At 48.3% G+C, this 12,520-nt stretch overlaps 5 protein-coding genes across 5 annotated transcripts; 1 reads left to right on the top strand and 4 right to left on the bottom strand.

Annotated features, from left to right (window-relative positions):
• Positions 1-1,232: 1,232 nt before the first annotated feature.
• BKA67DRAFT_576952 (uncharacterized protein) lies at positions 1,233-2,073 on the bottom strand. The gene is made up of 3 exons (XM_046103607.1): positions 1,835-2,073; positions 1,762-1,774; positions 1,233-1,704 (listed from the first exon to the last, which is right to left on the bottom strand). The coding sequence occupies exons 1-3, from the start codon at positions 1,868-1,870 to the stop codon at positions 1,538-1,540; spliced, it is 216 nt and encodes a 71-aa protein (XP_045955673.1). The 5' UTR covers positions 1,871-2,073; the 3' UTR covers positions 1,233-1,537.
• Positions 2,074-3,414, bottom strand: BKA67DRAFT_576947 (GNAT domain-containing protein). The gene is made up of 3 exons (XM_046103606.1): positions 3,301-3,414; positions 3,168-3,247; positions 2,074-3,085 (listed from the first exon to the last, which is right to left on the bottom strand). The coding sequence occupies exons 1-3, from the start codon at positions 3,344-3,346 to the stop codon at positions 2,423-2,425; spliced, it is 789 nt and encodes a 262-aa protein (XP_045955672.1). The 5' UTR covers positions 3,347-3,414; the 3' UTR covers positions 2,074-2,422.
• BKA67DRAFT_576943 (tRNA synthetases class I (M)-domain-containing protein) lies at positions 3,395-5,715 on the bottom strand. Its single transcript, XM_046103605.1, has 3 exons — positions 5,299-5,715; positions 3,952-5,240; positions 3,395-3,903 (listed from the first exon to the last, which is right to left on the bottom strand). Exons 1-3 carry the CDS (start codon positions 5,543-5,545, stop codon positions 3,601-3,603), a joined length of 1,839 nt encoding a protein of 612 aa, XP_045955671.1. The 5' UTR covers positions 5,546-5,715; the 3' UTR covers positions 3,395-3,600.
• An 811-nt stretch (positions 5,716-6,526) lies between these two features.
• BKA67DRAFT_522042 (uncharacterized protein) lies at positions 6,527-8,949 on the top strand (the record flags this gene model as incomplete). Its single annotated transcript, XM_046098337.1, has 5 exons — positions 6,527-7,201; positions 7,261-7,298; positions 7,402-7,525; positions 7,579-8,040; positions 8,098-8,949. The coding sequence occupies 5 exons, from the start codon at positions 6,527-6,529 to the stop codon at positions 8,947-8,949; spliced, it is 2,151 nt and encodes a 716-aa protein (XP_045955670.1).
• Positions 8,950-9,680: 731 nt separating this feature from the next.
• On the bottom strand, positions 9,681-10,683 carry BKA67DRAFT_662079 (uncharacterized protein; the record flags this gene model as incomplete). The annotated part of the gene is made up of 2 exons (XM_046107936.1): positions 9,681-10,113; positions 10,187-10,683. The coding sequence occupies 2 exons, from the start codon at positions 10,681-10,683 to the stop codon at positions 9,681-9,683; spliced, it is 930 nt and encodes a 309-aa protein (XP_045955669.1).
• Positions 10,684-12,520: the final 1,837 nt, after the last annotated feature.

Here is a 12,520-nt window from a genome sequence, read left to right as displayed (position 1 = left end):
GCATGTAAGTCTTCCTCTTTCCCATACATACATAATTTCGTCAGACTTGCTAGCCACGTCACTTCTGATGTGAGCAAGAAACAGGTGCAAGTAGTGAGTTTCCATGTGACAAAAATTAGTGAATCAAGTTCGTCTCGGCTCCTTGTTATCGAGTCTTCGTATTACGTCACGTCATCTTCTTCATGACGATGCCAGAAGCTATCGTTCATAACGAAAAATCATGGATGAAATCAAAAATTCCCCGGACTACGACCCCGAAGGAGTAGAAGACCGAGCGACAAGGCCGCGCTGTGCTATGCAGTTGTCAGCTCGGTAAGACAGCGAATGCTTGATCTCGCCATCTTCCCGGAAGGTAAGTATACCAGAAAGGAAATTTTAAAAAGTACTGATGGGAGGGAAGTCAGGAATTTATAGGGAGATCGTAGGGGCGGCTGATTGCTTCGGAATTTGCGGCCTCCGGGAGTGGGGATCGCCAAGACAGCTAGTCTGCAAGAATTTGCTCAGCCAATTTCCCAGAACCTCGTGCGTATGTTTGGCATACAACTTCATTTCTTGCCTGACGATCTGAACCCAATGAATTGCACAGTTTAGAAGAAGAGAGGTAGGTGCAAGACTTGATATTGTTGTAACTATCTGGGAGTGAGAATTATTTAGATAAGTCAACCAGGTCGTCCTGCCTGATCACTACAGCAAAGACCTGGCAAGGCATTATGAAATGTGCCTAAAAGGTATTGACATCAACAACCAACTGGTTCGCATTTGTAGGACTTGTGTAGGCGTGGTTGGCGGAGCCGGATTGGAGCCGGCTTGGACTTCATCCCTAATTGCTCTTCAAAATAGTGCATCTTACTGTTATACGCCTTTCACAATATGGATGTCTTAATCCAAAGGACAATACTCCAATGCCAACCTCTACGCAAGCATTATTTGCCTTGTTACGTCTATATGTGCGCTCGGTGCACTGGAAGGTTAGGCACAAAGCCTTACCGGCCAAACCCTTTTACGAAGATTCCGTATTTGTGGTTTGCCTAGTTGGAATAGATAAACATCCAGTAGATTGGTGGACAGCTTCGCAGACTGGTTGAATAGGCAACTAATAAGGCCCAAATAATCCCGGAACGAAATCATTTCTGCTGTTATGTTCTAATGACTTTCTCTCTCCACGATACATATGTTATGAACGGGAATGCTCTATTTCACCCTTGCGGATGATTCTGGAACGGATTCCTGAGTCAACAAGTATAGGTAAATCGAATTAGTACCTCTTGGGCAGAAGATGAGACAGTAGGACCGGACTTTGAACAAGACGTTACACAACACAAGAAACACTGCTTTGAAAACTCATGGGTTTTCTCTACTTAGGTATCTTGGTTTAACAACGTCCAGCATCTACCACAAGGTATCTATCCTTTTATGCTTCTTATGGTGCCTCAACCCCTTTGCGGCTATCGCATGTTCGCCTTGACTCTCTCCAGCAACTGTTCCCTTGTGTCCCCGTCTTGGGGATGCAGGTTCCGCTAGGCTTGCCATCAGCATTTCATCCTACCTTCGTCGCCAGTTGAGAAATACTTACAGCGGCAAGCCACCGTCTCATTTCTTCTCTAGTCCAGCTTTCAGGATTGCCTGTCGGGTCTGATGCAGTGGGAAACATGTCTCCACCCCAAATAGCATACACAGCGGCTGCTGTTACGATGCCAGCGAACCCTTTCGCCCAACGTTCTATTAGCTATCTTGTTTCTGCTCATGTAGTTCAACGCGTACCAAGAAATGCGTTCTGCAGAAGCTGTTAATCATGAACTGCAGGGGCGAGACTTGCGGCAAGTTGAGAGCCTACCTTTGAGCGCAGCGCATTGTCAATCGGAGTAGGCATTTGGCGGGTGGGATGTCTGGGACTGGGTCTCAATGTACTCAGATGAATAATAAATAAATAAATAAAAGTATGTAAAGAGGAGTTATAATTCGGTATGTCAATTTAACGCAATGCGACAAGTGATATGAAGTCAAACTTGTGATGTTGGCCAAGTGGCGACTTCCTCCCCGGCGCCTTTTGGGAGGACACATCTGCCCCTCCGCAATGACCAAGTTTCTGCCTGGAGCCACGCAAGCACGCAGCTTCTCTGGAACACAACGTACTCAAACAGAAGCTGAATGATACAATACCAAATAAGGACTGCAGGTTAATTCGAATAATTATTGATGTCGCAGTCTCTGCAGACTCGTCGTACGGGATTCTTACAACCTGGGGATCATCTTGTTCTGCTTTTGGACTTCTGCAATAACCTGGAGAAGCACGGTGATAAAAAGTAGACAAAGTCTCAGACCACAAGCTCTTTCTTAGACTCTGGTATCACATTTTCGTGTGCTGTTTTCATTGCCTTGTTGGTTGGTTCTTCTGATTGAATGATCAGTTATCGAACACACCCTAGTTGGGTAACTTCGACCTATCGAATGATAACTCCCCATATCCTTCAACCCTCTTGATACCCTCCCCATGGTTGAAATTCTTCAGCACCATCTCTACCTCGCCAAAGTAGTTTATATCACCCCTCCGTTCAAACCCGAGCCCCCTGAACAATGCCTGACTTCCCTCATTCGTCGCCTGAATCCGTACGAGTAGTTCCTTCATCTCCAGGTTGTTCTTCTCTTCAGTACTAGCAGCATACTCGGCCAGTATCGCACTGACATTTCTTCTGATAAACCACAGTAACGTCGAAACAGCGGCCCTGCCCAGACCCTTCCCACGGTTCGCAGTGTCGGCTATCATGATATCCACTTCGCCAACACAGTACCTCTGTGCAGAGGCGTCGATTCTATTTGTCATACTCAAGGGAACACCAGCAGCATGTTGCGTCTCCCCATCTTCCGCCGCCTCGTCCTCCTCCCAAGGCGTCAGGAACATATTGATGTCACCAACCATGCGCTCATTGTCGTCCGCCTCGCCTGCAATCACTGCAACAGCTGGGATGGACTCAAGAGGTTTGCAGACGATGAACGTCAACTTGTCCGCTGAGGTGCGCCAAGAGGTCTGGTTCTCGTATTCTTCATCGAGTGTGAGACGATCTGAGGCTGTCGCTTCACGGATTGCCTGTGTTTGATGTGAGCCAAATTAATCACGTCTTAGCATGCGCGCATACATGTATGCAGTGCGCAAGAATACGATGCCTTACCGCATCCTCCATCCATGTGTGATATTGCGGGACGTGGTGTGCATCGTAGGGCACCAATAGAACTTTGGGCGTCGAGATTGCTGGTAGATTGTTAGCTTTGTAAATCACAGATCATGTTCGTGTTGAAATTCACCAATGGTTTCGTTGAACTTCATCTTGAATTGAGATGTGAAGCACATCAAAATCGGTCATTGAGTTTGTTGTGCGACTTTCAATTGAGAAGTATTCTTCGCGCTATCCGGAATTTACTGTAGGGAGGCGGCGATTTCGCAGCCCCATACGCCTTTGATGGCCCCGTCAACAGGCGCCCTGCCTAGAGAAGAATTGCACAAAGCCTGCAACGAGGTGTAGGGTATCATAGCATCTTGCATATACAGTATTCTACATGTGACTCTTGTTCTACACAATTTCGCGTTCACCAATAGCCTCAGATTCAACCTTCCCACGGGATTGGAGGGAACACGCTGCTGGAAGCTCCTTCACCAAGTGGCACCCTCGACACTCCGTACGTCGCATCTGCATCCACCCTCGCATACGCCAATGTTCTACTTGCCGGGTCTACACCAAGCCTATCCAGAACCTCGGCTGCCTTTCCTGGAATGAAAGGCTGTAGGAGAATGCCGGAAATACGTATTGACTCGGCTGCAAGATACACGACCCCTTGAAGGTGCAACTTGTGAGAATCGCCTTTTCCTGCAAGATTCCAAGGCGCAGTAGAAGTAATGTAACGATTCGACTATCAGGTATTAGGCCGGGATTGTTTTGGAGCAGTGGACAGTCTTACCTCGAAAAGAAACTCCATAATCTTATGGAGAGCAGACTTCGGGGAACCTGCCTCGAAATCGTCGGTTACAGTTCCAGCTAGAGCATGAAGATATTGAAGCTGATCATTAACCAGCTTCGCAATCTCTGGTTCGTTCACTGTGCTCAATGCCGCCCGTCGTACATCCTGTGATTGCATATGTTCAATGGCTTCACGAACATTCCATTTCTTCGAGCGTGTAACACGATTCAGGAAGTTACCCAAGCTGCCCTGTAAGCCCTTCTTGTACTTGTCCACAATGTACTCATTGCTATAGTTGGAGTCGGACTCCATAGCGGCGCTGTAGATCAGAAAGTAACGCATGGTGTCTACTCCCCAGCGATCAATGGCGAAGAAAGGGTTGACAACATTGCCAACCGATTTCGACATCTTTCTTGCATCCATCAACCAGTGACCGTGGGTCAGAATGCGCTTTGGTAGAGGGAGGTCCAGAGCCATCAGTAATGCAGGCCAGTAGATGCAATGAAATCGGACAATGTCCTTGCCAATGACTTGTACATCGGCAGGCCAGCCACCAAGATGTTCGGAGCCAGGGGTCCAATTGGGATATCCGGCATATGTGATGTAGTTGATGAGAGCGTCCACCCAGACATAGATGGTCTGACTTGGGTCGTCAGGCACTGGGATGCCCCATTGAAGACGGCTGACTGGGCGAGATATCGAAAGATCCTCCAAGTTGTTTTCAACCCAAGCCACCACCTCTCGCATCCGACTTGCTGGTGTTACCCACTCAGGGTTCTCTCGATAAAACTCCAACAGCCTGTCTTTCAAAGCTGTCATCCGGAAGTGGTAGTTCTTCTCTTCAGTCCATTCGACAGCATTGCCTGTCTCGATCGAAGCCATAAATGTCTTGCCGGTACGAGGATGCACCTGCTTCGTAATTGTGTCCTCGGGGTAGAAAGTCTCGTCACTGACACAGTACCACCCCTCATGTTTGGTCTCGTAGATGTAACCGTTCTCATAGAGTCTGCGCCAGAAATATTCTACTGCTTCTTTGTGCTCGGGATCGGTCGTGCGAATAAAATAATCGTTTGATATGTTTGCTTTCTTTGCAAGGTCTTTGAAGATCTCGGAATTACTATCGCAAAGGGTTTTCGGTGGAAGGTCTTGAAGCTCTGCGGCTTGCTGTACCTTCATACCATGTTCGTCGGTTCCGGTACATAGCAGGGCTGGTCGTTCGTTCTTAAGCACTTCCCAGCGCTTGAGGACGTCCGCCAGGACCATGGTGAAGAGGTGACCGACATGAGGAGCTTTAGGATGAGTCAATACATTGCGTAGAAGGATCTAGGGCCTCACGATTCTTCTTACAAGCATTGACGTAGAAGATTGGCGTGGTGATGTAGTATGGCTTGACCACATCAACTCTTTGGGCGGAGCTGCTGAAAGTCCTGGACCTCTCCAGGTGAGACTTGCTCGTGCGCACTGGCGCAAACCGATGGTGTGGACTTGATAGGCATACCCATGCGCTACGAGCAGCTACATTGTATCGCAAGCTCAAGAGTCTCCTGGTCGGAATTGTTACGAGACCTTGCATTGCTACGGAGATGGTGGTCATTATCTTTGAAGAGCTTAGAGCTGTTCATGAATTGGTCGGAGTATCATCTCAAGTTCGCCGAGTACAGTGTTTACGTACTGTGTTGAGATCGTTGGAAACTGTGTGGCTGTCCAGGTTCACTTCGATTTTACACTCCATGAAGCGCAGTTTTAGAATAACCCGGCTTCAGAATGACTGTACAAGAAATGACCGTCGCGATTCTAGGCACTCGCATACTTTCGGCTTTCAAGTTCCGCTCACGACTGAGTCACCAGCCAATCCAGCCTCGGTGAACATTTGAGGTTGAGCTCGATCGTCATCGCTTCAAAGCTCTCAGTATCGGATCGAGCCGATGTGACGCCCGGCTGTCAAGAGACACCGTCCGCCCCCACGCTAGAACCGCTAGAAGCTTTGGGAGAAGGACGAGCTGGACCTTTCGCCTGCCAATGGTCAGCGGAATCAAGTCCGTATGGATCCGCGTGGAACCACATGCAACTTCCGTTTCGGGTTCTGCACAAAAGTATCTTGGGGATGCAGCCCTGCAACTCGGCTGGCTGTCCTAGTTCGGTGACACAGTCGTCTGTACTAGTCTGAGCATAGCCATGCCGGCGCCGGAGACATGAGCTCGGTGTACGGTTTGGACACGCCCACGTGGACGGTGAGGTCATGTTCAATTGACCCCGGCCTTGGATTTACATGGCGGCCATAGCCAAGTATCATTACATTGCTATCCCACCGATGTTGTGGTTCAGTCGCAGGCGGAACCCCGCCTACTGAAGTTGGTGCGGTATCTATGTGACGAGACAGGGCTCGGTCTACGTGTAGTGTAAGTGGAAATCACGAAGAAGATAAGCCTACATATACCCTCTCTTATCCGTTGCATCGTGGAACCTTTTATCTACCATGCAGAAAAACTTTCACTTGTCAAGAGTCAAATTCGTTCTGCTGCATCCCTATGATCCATCATAGTTTTGATCGAACTACCATCATCACTACACAAGCATGTTACGGCCAAGCTACGACGAGCTACTCAGACGAGTCGAAGAGCAACATGCGCAATACATTCGCAGTCTTCGAGAACTCCATGACTACTTGCCAGATCATACCACAGAGCAGCGCGCCATTAGCGCTCCAACACCTCCTTTGAAGCCCCTTTCTATAGCTTCAACATTCGTCAACGAGCTCAGTCCTATCCCAGTCGAAGTAGGTCGTCGATCACGTCGGCCCACCAATGAGCTTGGCGATAGGAGAGCTTTTCTGATGAAGAACACCCCAGCCTCCTTGATAAGTATGGATATCGATAGCGACGATGAGGATTTCCAGCATTTATCTCCCCCACATTTGACTTTAGGGTCGTCTGTCGATGACAGTATCTGTGTCCAAACACCCTTGCAGGCGTACTCGATTCATGACCACGAGCTTTATTGCCACCTCAAAGGCGGACAGCTCTCCGAGCCACTTCAGATAGCACTGGATGATGTTTACCGAAGGCGCGACGAAATTGAGACTTATTCTTTGTTCCGGCTTTTCAATGAGCTGCATGATAAACTGTACGATAGCGCAGCTTATGAGGTATATGATGTTGGTAGAGATGGTATGGCGAAAGCCAAGCACTCTGCAGAGGACAACGATACAGATTTGATCCTAGATGCTAAAAGAGTATGGGATACTATCAAGGTGTGGCTGCCCACTCGACATCTATTGTTTAAAGAGTCCAGGACTGATCTAGACTCTAGCATATCAATAATGATGGAAGCGTGGTTGGAAGAATGACGTGAGTGTAAATCATTCATTGTGTTTACCGCCATGCTCAGCCATGTGGACGTGACTATCTCGACTGCGACATTCAAAGAATAGAAGCTAATTGCGTCGGATAGTTCCCTAATGGACCCATCACCTCTGATGCTCGGTGCATTATACTTGAGTATGAGCCCTCATTTTGACATGGACGAGCTTTTCCAACACCTTGTGACTAGAGACGGAAACAAAGGCAAGACCAGGGTATGACCACGAAGTAACTACCTAAGCCCCAAGCTAAGCTAAGGGTTTATTAGGCATATATGGATCGAGCATTCGAACCCACAGAACTGCGTCAAAGGACGTCCTTCTTCGTCTTCAAGTACTACACAGTCGTCAGCGAAAAGCTTACGCCACCACCTTGGCAGCACTACGACCATCGGCCAGCGGATAAGCGTGGCGACGACCATATAGACATCTGTGAGTGTAGCTCGATCCTAGCTCTTTCCCTCTCTGGAGACCCAATTCGCACATTCGGTCGAAAGAAGAAGCGTTCGAAAGCAGAACAAGGAAAGATCTTCGATTCTTTCGCACCTTGGCAACTCGTCAATGTCCAGTGTTTTCCTGACGATGTCAATGTGATGCGGACAGAGGACTCTCGAAGTAATTTTTGCAATGGTCCGTTTGCTTTTCTGGACACGCTTGCTAGGGAGTATAGGGATGCTGTCAAGAGGAACATTGCTCTCAATGGTCTCATTACCAAGCTAATCACACTACCAGTAAGTCATGAGAGAGCATTTATAGCACAAGCCGGCTCGCGCGCTAATCTATAACAGGTGACATTCATGTTCGACTACCGCCTCCGCGATAAACTTCTTTTTGAGGACAAACACTTTACATACTCTCGGCGATACTTCTGGGCCTACAACACTCTCGCCGTGATCAACGACGGCATTAAATCCATGATCAACGCTTACACGGAGACATTCACCAAGGACTTCTGGGCAGGCAAACACCCCACTCTATTCCCTCATCCAGACACCACGCACAACACACCTGAGTTCCATACCTACATCAACGCACTGCACCCCCTCCGCCAGGAACTCGAGGTTGCCGTCTCGATGCTCCAGCAGACCTACAACAAGAACGAAGTCACCCGCCAGGAAATCAAGAGTCTCCGGGATCAGCTCTTCTCTGGCAGCAGCGTGAAGGAGAGTCGGCGAGCCATAGAACAGGGCGATAATATCAAGATCCTGACGAGCCTCAGCATGATTTTCCTGCCCCTGACCTTCGTGACAAGCGTCTGGAGCATGACAGGATTTCCGCTCGATGTGGATGATTGGCAGTTCCCTGCAACTATGATATGTGCTTGTGTGCCGTTCTTGGTGTTTGTGTTATTGGTGCAGACAAGGACGGGGATGGAGTTTTTGATGAGCCGGATTGAGTGGTTGGATGAAAGGTTCAAACGGGCGATTATGAGATGGAGCGTTAGAAGGGAGGCGGCGGCGGCAGCAAGCGTGATGGTAAAAGTTGAAGTGAAGGAGCCAAGGCCGAGACGAAGGAGGGGGTTCTCAAAGAAAGAGGCAATACCGGAGAATGTGGAGGTCGTGAAGCCTTCTGAAACCGGCTCGTGGATGAACAGATTACGGTGGAGGAGTACGCCGAAACTGAATAATGGAGCTGTATGATTGCCACCATAGCTGATAGCACTTAGTCGATGTTCGAGTCAGTTAATATTTGCGCGGCATTCTTGTCATCTTCTAAATTTCTGATTGTCCCATTCAAGGCCCTGGTTCGGTCAATGGCCTTGTAAGGGTTGCAATTGCAGCGCAAAAAGGAAAACCTAAGCCGACGAAAGGGGGGCATTCGGGAATGGCGAGCCGTCATATTGGCATCTAAATCATTGGGCGCCGTTCTGTTGTCGAGGTGACGCCAACTCGGTAACTCTCAGATCATGACACCACACACTCATTTTCCGACGATGCATAAGATGAAGAACGCGGTGGTAGCGACAGGGTCAAATATCCCCAAGGATAACTTCTCCCACATGAGCGCAGGCACTTGGTGGATTGAGGGACTTATTTCTCACTTGTCTACACAAAAGCTTCATGGGCCCAAAGGAACACGTTAGACCTAGATTTATTGTACGTGGTGTTACCATTGTGAGGCTTGACTATCTCTTCATTTATTATCTATTATTACCGTATTACGATGGAGTAGAATGTGTCTTACTGGAATAGTCAGAATGGTAAATAGACTAGGGCATGAACTTGGGAATATTGGAAAAGGTCTCTATTGATTATAGTAGGAAACCCAGGTTGTCGAATTACGTCTGCCACTGCTCTGAGAGTAGCCGTCCATTTCGCCCCCTTGACCTTGAACCAATGAGGCTAGGCACGGAGAATTTTGACCAGTGTGTCTACAAGAAAGTCGTGTAAAGAAGTCCTACAGCTAAACCAACCGCCCAACAAGAGAGTGCAGCAGTTGCGCCATTTCCTCCCACCGCTCTACCTGGGCCAGCAGCGCTCGTTGTGTTCACCGGACCTTCAGACGACGAAGACGACGGCGTAGCCGTAGCATCAGCAGCGTTGTGGATTAGCGTTACCATCGCGGCCATGGTGACAGCAGTCCAGTTACCCGGATCCGTGATGGTCTGCGTGATGGTCTTCGAGATCGGGTGGGTAGACACATAGCTGATTAAAATCCCCGTGACTGTGGTACCGAAAACGCTGAGATCCGTGGATACTCGAGTGTAATCATCTCCAGGAACCATGCGAGCACATCCCACCGTGGGGAGCGTGTATGATGGTAAAGCAGACCAACAATAACCATTCAGATTTACGTTATAATTGCTAAGATGGCGGTTAATACTCAGCGGGAAAAGCCAGTTCTTTACAGCAGATATTGTGGAGAAGGAGAGCTTACCTAGGGCAGCAGAGTATAGCAGTCTCGCTCTTGTCCAGTCCCTGCAACATGACGTTGGGTCTGATGTTTACATAGCCTAGATTCCAACCACTGCTGGGAACAGAGGTTGGCACGAATGCATCACCAGAACTGATGATTGAGCCAGCGTCGTTGGATGCGACACCGACTGTAACATGTCCGGAAGGACAAACCAAGCCAGGAGAGTAATATAATATAGTGCTGCCGGCGACCGGATTATTTATGTCAATGTCCGCATACATGCTGTCGATGGCCTTTCCCGACGGGAGACAGTCACCAATTGTCGCCGCGGTCGGCGTAGTTGAGCATAAATTTTGGTAAGGGATTAGACTGGTTGAGTTGGTGTCGCTGTCTACGTAGTTCGTCGCAAGTAGGACGTCCCTTGTTGCTTCGGTGAAGCATGAAACTGGAGCAGTATATGTTGTTGAGAGTGGGCCCATATTGGTAAGGGCCCATCCTCCGAGTGATGAGGTAGGCATGATTTCGATGCGTAAAGCAAGCTCGTGTTAAGACGCAATTAGTGCATGTTGTAATTAACAGTTACTATAGACTAACCATCAAATTCTCGCAAAGCGGTCGCGACTTGGAGGCTTTTGTACCATCAGCTGTACCTTGGTTGAAGGATCCTTCGCCGCCGAGAGTGGTAAAGTGTGCTGCATTTAATTGGCCTGAGGGACGAAGATTGTGGCACAGCTAGGCAGATTTTGAGTGAATCGCGATTTCCCCCGTATTTCTTCCATGATGGCTGCCGTCTGTACCTCGTGGTTTGCTCTGACCAACAGCATTACCTGAGATATTGCTTCCATCACTGTAATATTATACCGATGCGTTTATCACACAGCTGCTTGGATGCCGGACGATGCGTGAACAAGTTTTTCGGATTATTTTGAGATATTTGGTACAGGTTACTTTTCGCCAAATTTGATGTCTGTTGAAGGTGATCGATTGCGTGTCGAAAGTGTGCTCATTCTTAAACGTGTTTCCTTCAGATAAAATAGAGATACCATAAAATCATCAGTGCCTATAAGATCGTCTTACATGCAGCCTAGCTGATGATTCCAAGTTTATACCCACATAACGTCGTCCCAACAGGCGTTAACCTCGGCCTTGGGAGGATTGCATACACATGAGTGCGACCATAGTAGAGTCGTCAGATGATATATAGCATCTGAATACTTATCGCATCTACGTCTTAATAGTATACTACGTTGTAGTGCATGCGCTAAACAAGCAATTGCATACGAATCGGGCTCTTATGTAGTGGACCATTAAAGTCAGCTGAAGCCGAATCCACTTGAACTCAGCGCATGTCTGATTCTGATTCAGGGTTCGTGGGTTTCAAGGCTTATTACCTCTGCAAACCACGGAATTCCCGAGTTTTTGAGATCATCTGACTTATGTAAAGAACGTGTTTCTTACAGGTTTGACCAAGCGCATTTCACTGGTTGATCGAGCTGCCAGTGTGAACAAGACGCAGGAACATTATGGGTCATACCCAGTGTGCAAGGCGCAAACCACTGCAAGAGCGCTGAAGCTGTCTCCTCTGCGGAACAATGCCGATAGTGGTGCTAGGTGGACATGGGCACAGCCTGTCTTTTCAATTGAGCACAGATGACTGGTTCGTCTGCGAGGCTCAAGAAATTGAATATCGTTCCAGCACCTCCGCTGCTGAAGTCATGACCGTTACCCCATTTGGACCAACGCCTGCACGGCTAGCTAAACAACCCCCGGCCCCCGGCCCCCGCGCGTGTCGGCGATTGACGCGAAGGGGGGGAGAAAAAAAAAAGGGGGCCAGCTCAAAATGCCACTATTGGTTCCATGTAACTACTAACTTAAGTTACAGCTTACGGAAGACAAAGATGGTGGTGTCATGATAACGGGCTGCACATGGAACATGCACGACAGTGCAGCTATGACAGCAGTTCGTCTTTGCCCTCCCGTCCCTGCCATTCCACTCCTTCATTTTACAAAGTCAAGTCCTAGATATCTGCTGGTGTGACCTGAACTGGACAATAATTGTTAGGTACATAGAATCGTCACACGCCGCATCTAATCTCCTATTCTAATTAATTTCCAACGCTTCTCTCAGCTCCCTGCATTCGCACCCTTTGCGCCAGACCACCCAGCTACGAACATCACCTCTTTTCGCTGCAACTTAATGTAGAACACATCTCTACAGAAACACACAAATTCTCATTGGAAGCGCGATATTCTGGGAGGAAAGGGAAATAAAAAAAATAAAGTCATTTAAACCAACTGAAAATTCGAGGGCAAGGTTACAACCAACGTTCAAGCGGCCAGCTTACAACACACTAA

This window comes from Truncatella angustata, assembly GCF_020726525.1.
Source record: "Truncatella angustata strain MPI-SDFR-AT-0073 chromosome Unknown BKA67scaffold_7, whole genome shotgun sequence".
Lineage (NCBI taxonomy): Eukaryota > Fungi > Ascomycota > Sordariomycetes > Amphisphaeriales > Sporocadaceae > Truncatella > Truncatella angustata.
This window is presented reverse-complemented; position numbering and strand designations above follow the sequence as displayed.

What these genes read in the sequence shown, in the direction of transcription:
- BKA67DRAFT_576952 (XM_046103607.1), bottom strand. Translation starts at nt 1,870, where the DNA reads ATGCCTACTCCGATTGACAATGCGCTGCGCTCAAAG.
- BKA67DRAFT_576943 (XM_046103605.1), bottom strand. Translation starts at nt 5,545, where the DNA reads ATGACCACCATCTCCGTAGCAATGCAAGGTCTCGTAACAATTCCGACC. An exon ending in AATCTTCTACGTCAATGCTT is followed by an intron (nt 5,241 to 5,298) that starts GTAAGAAGAATC and finishes CTCATCCTAAAG; the next exon opens with CTCCTCATGTCGGTCACCTC. An exon ending in TTATGGAGTTTCTTTTCGAG is followed by an intron (nt 3,904 to 3,951) that starts GTAAGACTGTCC and finishes AATACCTGATAG; the next exon opens with TCGAATCGTTACATTACTTC.
- BKA67DRAFT_576947 (XM_046103606.1), bottom strand. Translation starts at nt 3,346, where the DNA reads ATGTGCTTCACATCTCAATTCAAGATGAAGTTCAACGAAACCATTG. An exon ending in GAAGTTCAACGAAACCATTG is followed by an intron (nt 3,248 to 3,300) that starts GTGAATTTCAAC and finishes ACAATCTACCAG; the next exon opens with CAATCTCGACGCCCAAAGTT. An exon ending in ACACATGGATGGAGGATGCG is followed by an intron (nt 3,086 to 3,167) that starts GTAAGGCATCGT and finishes CATCAAACACAG; the next exon opens with GCAATCCGTGAAGCGACAGC.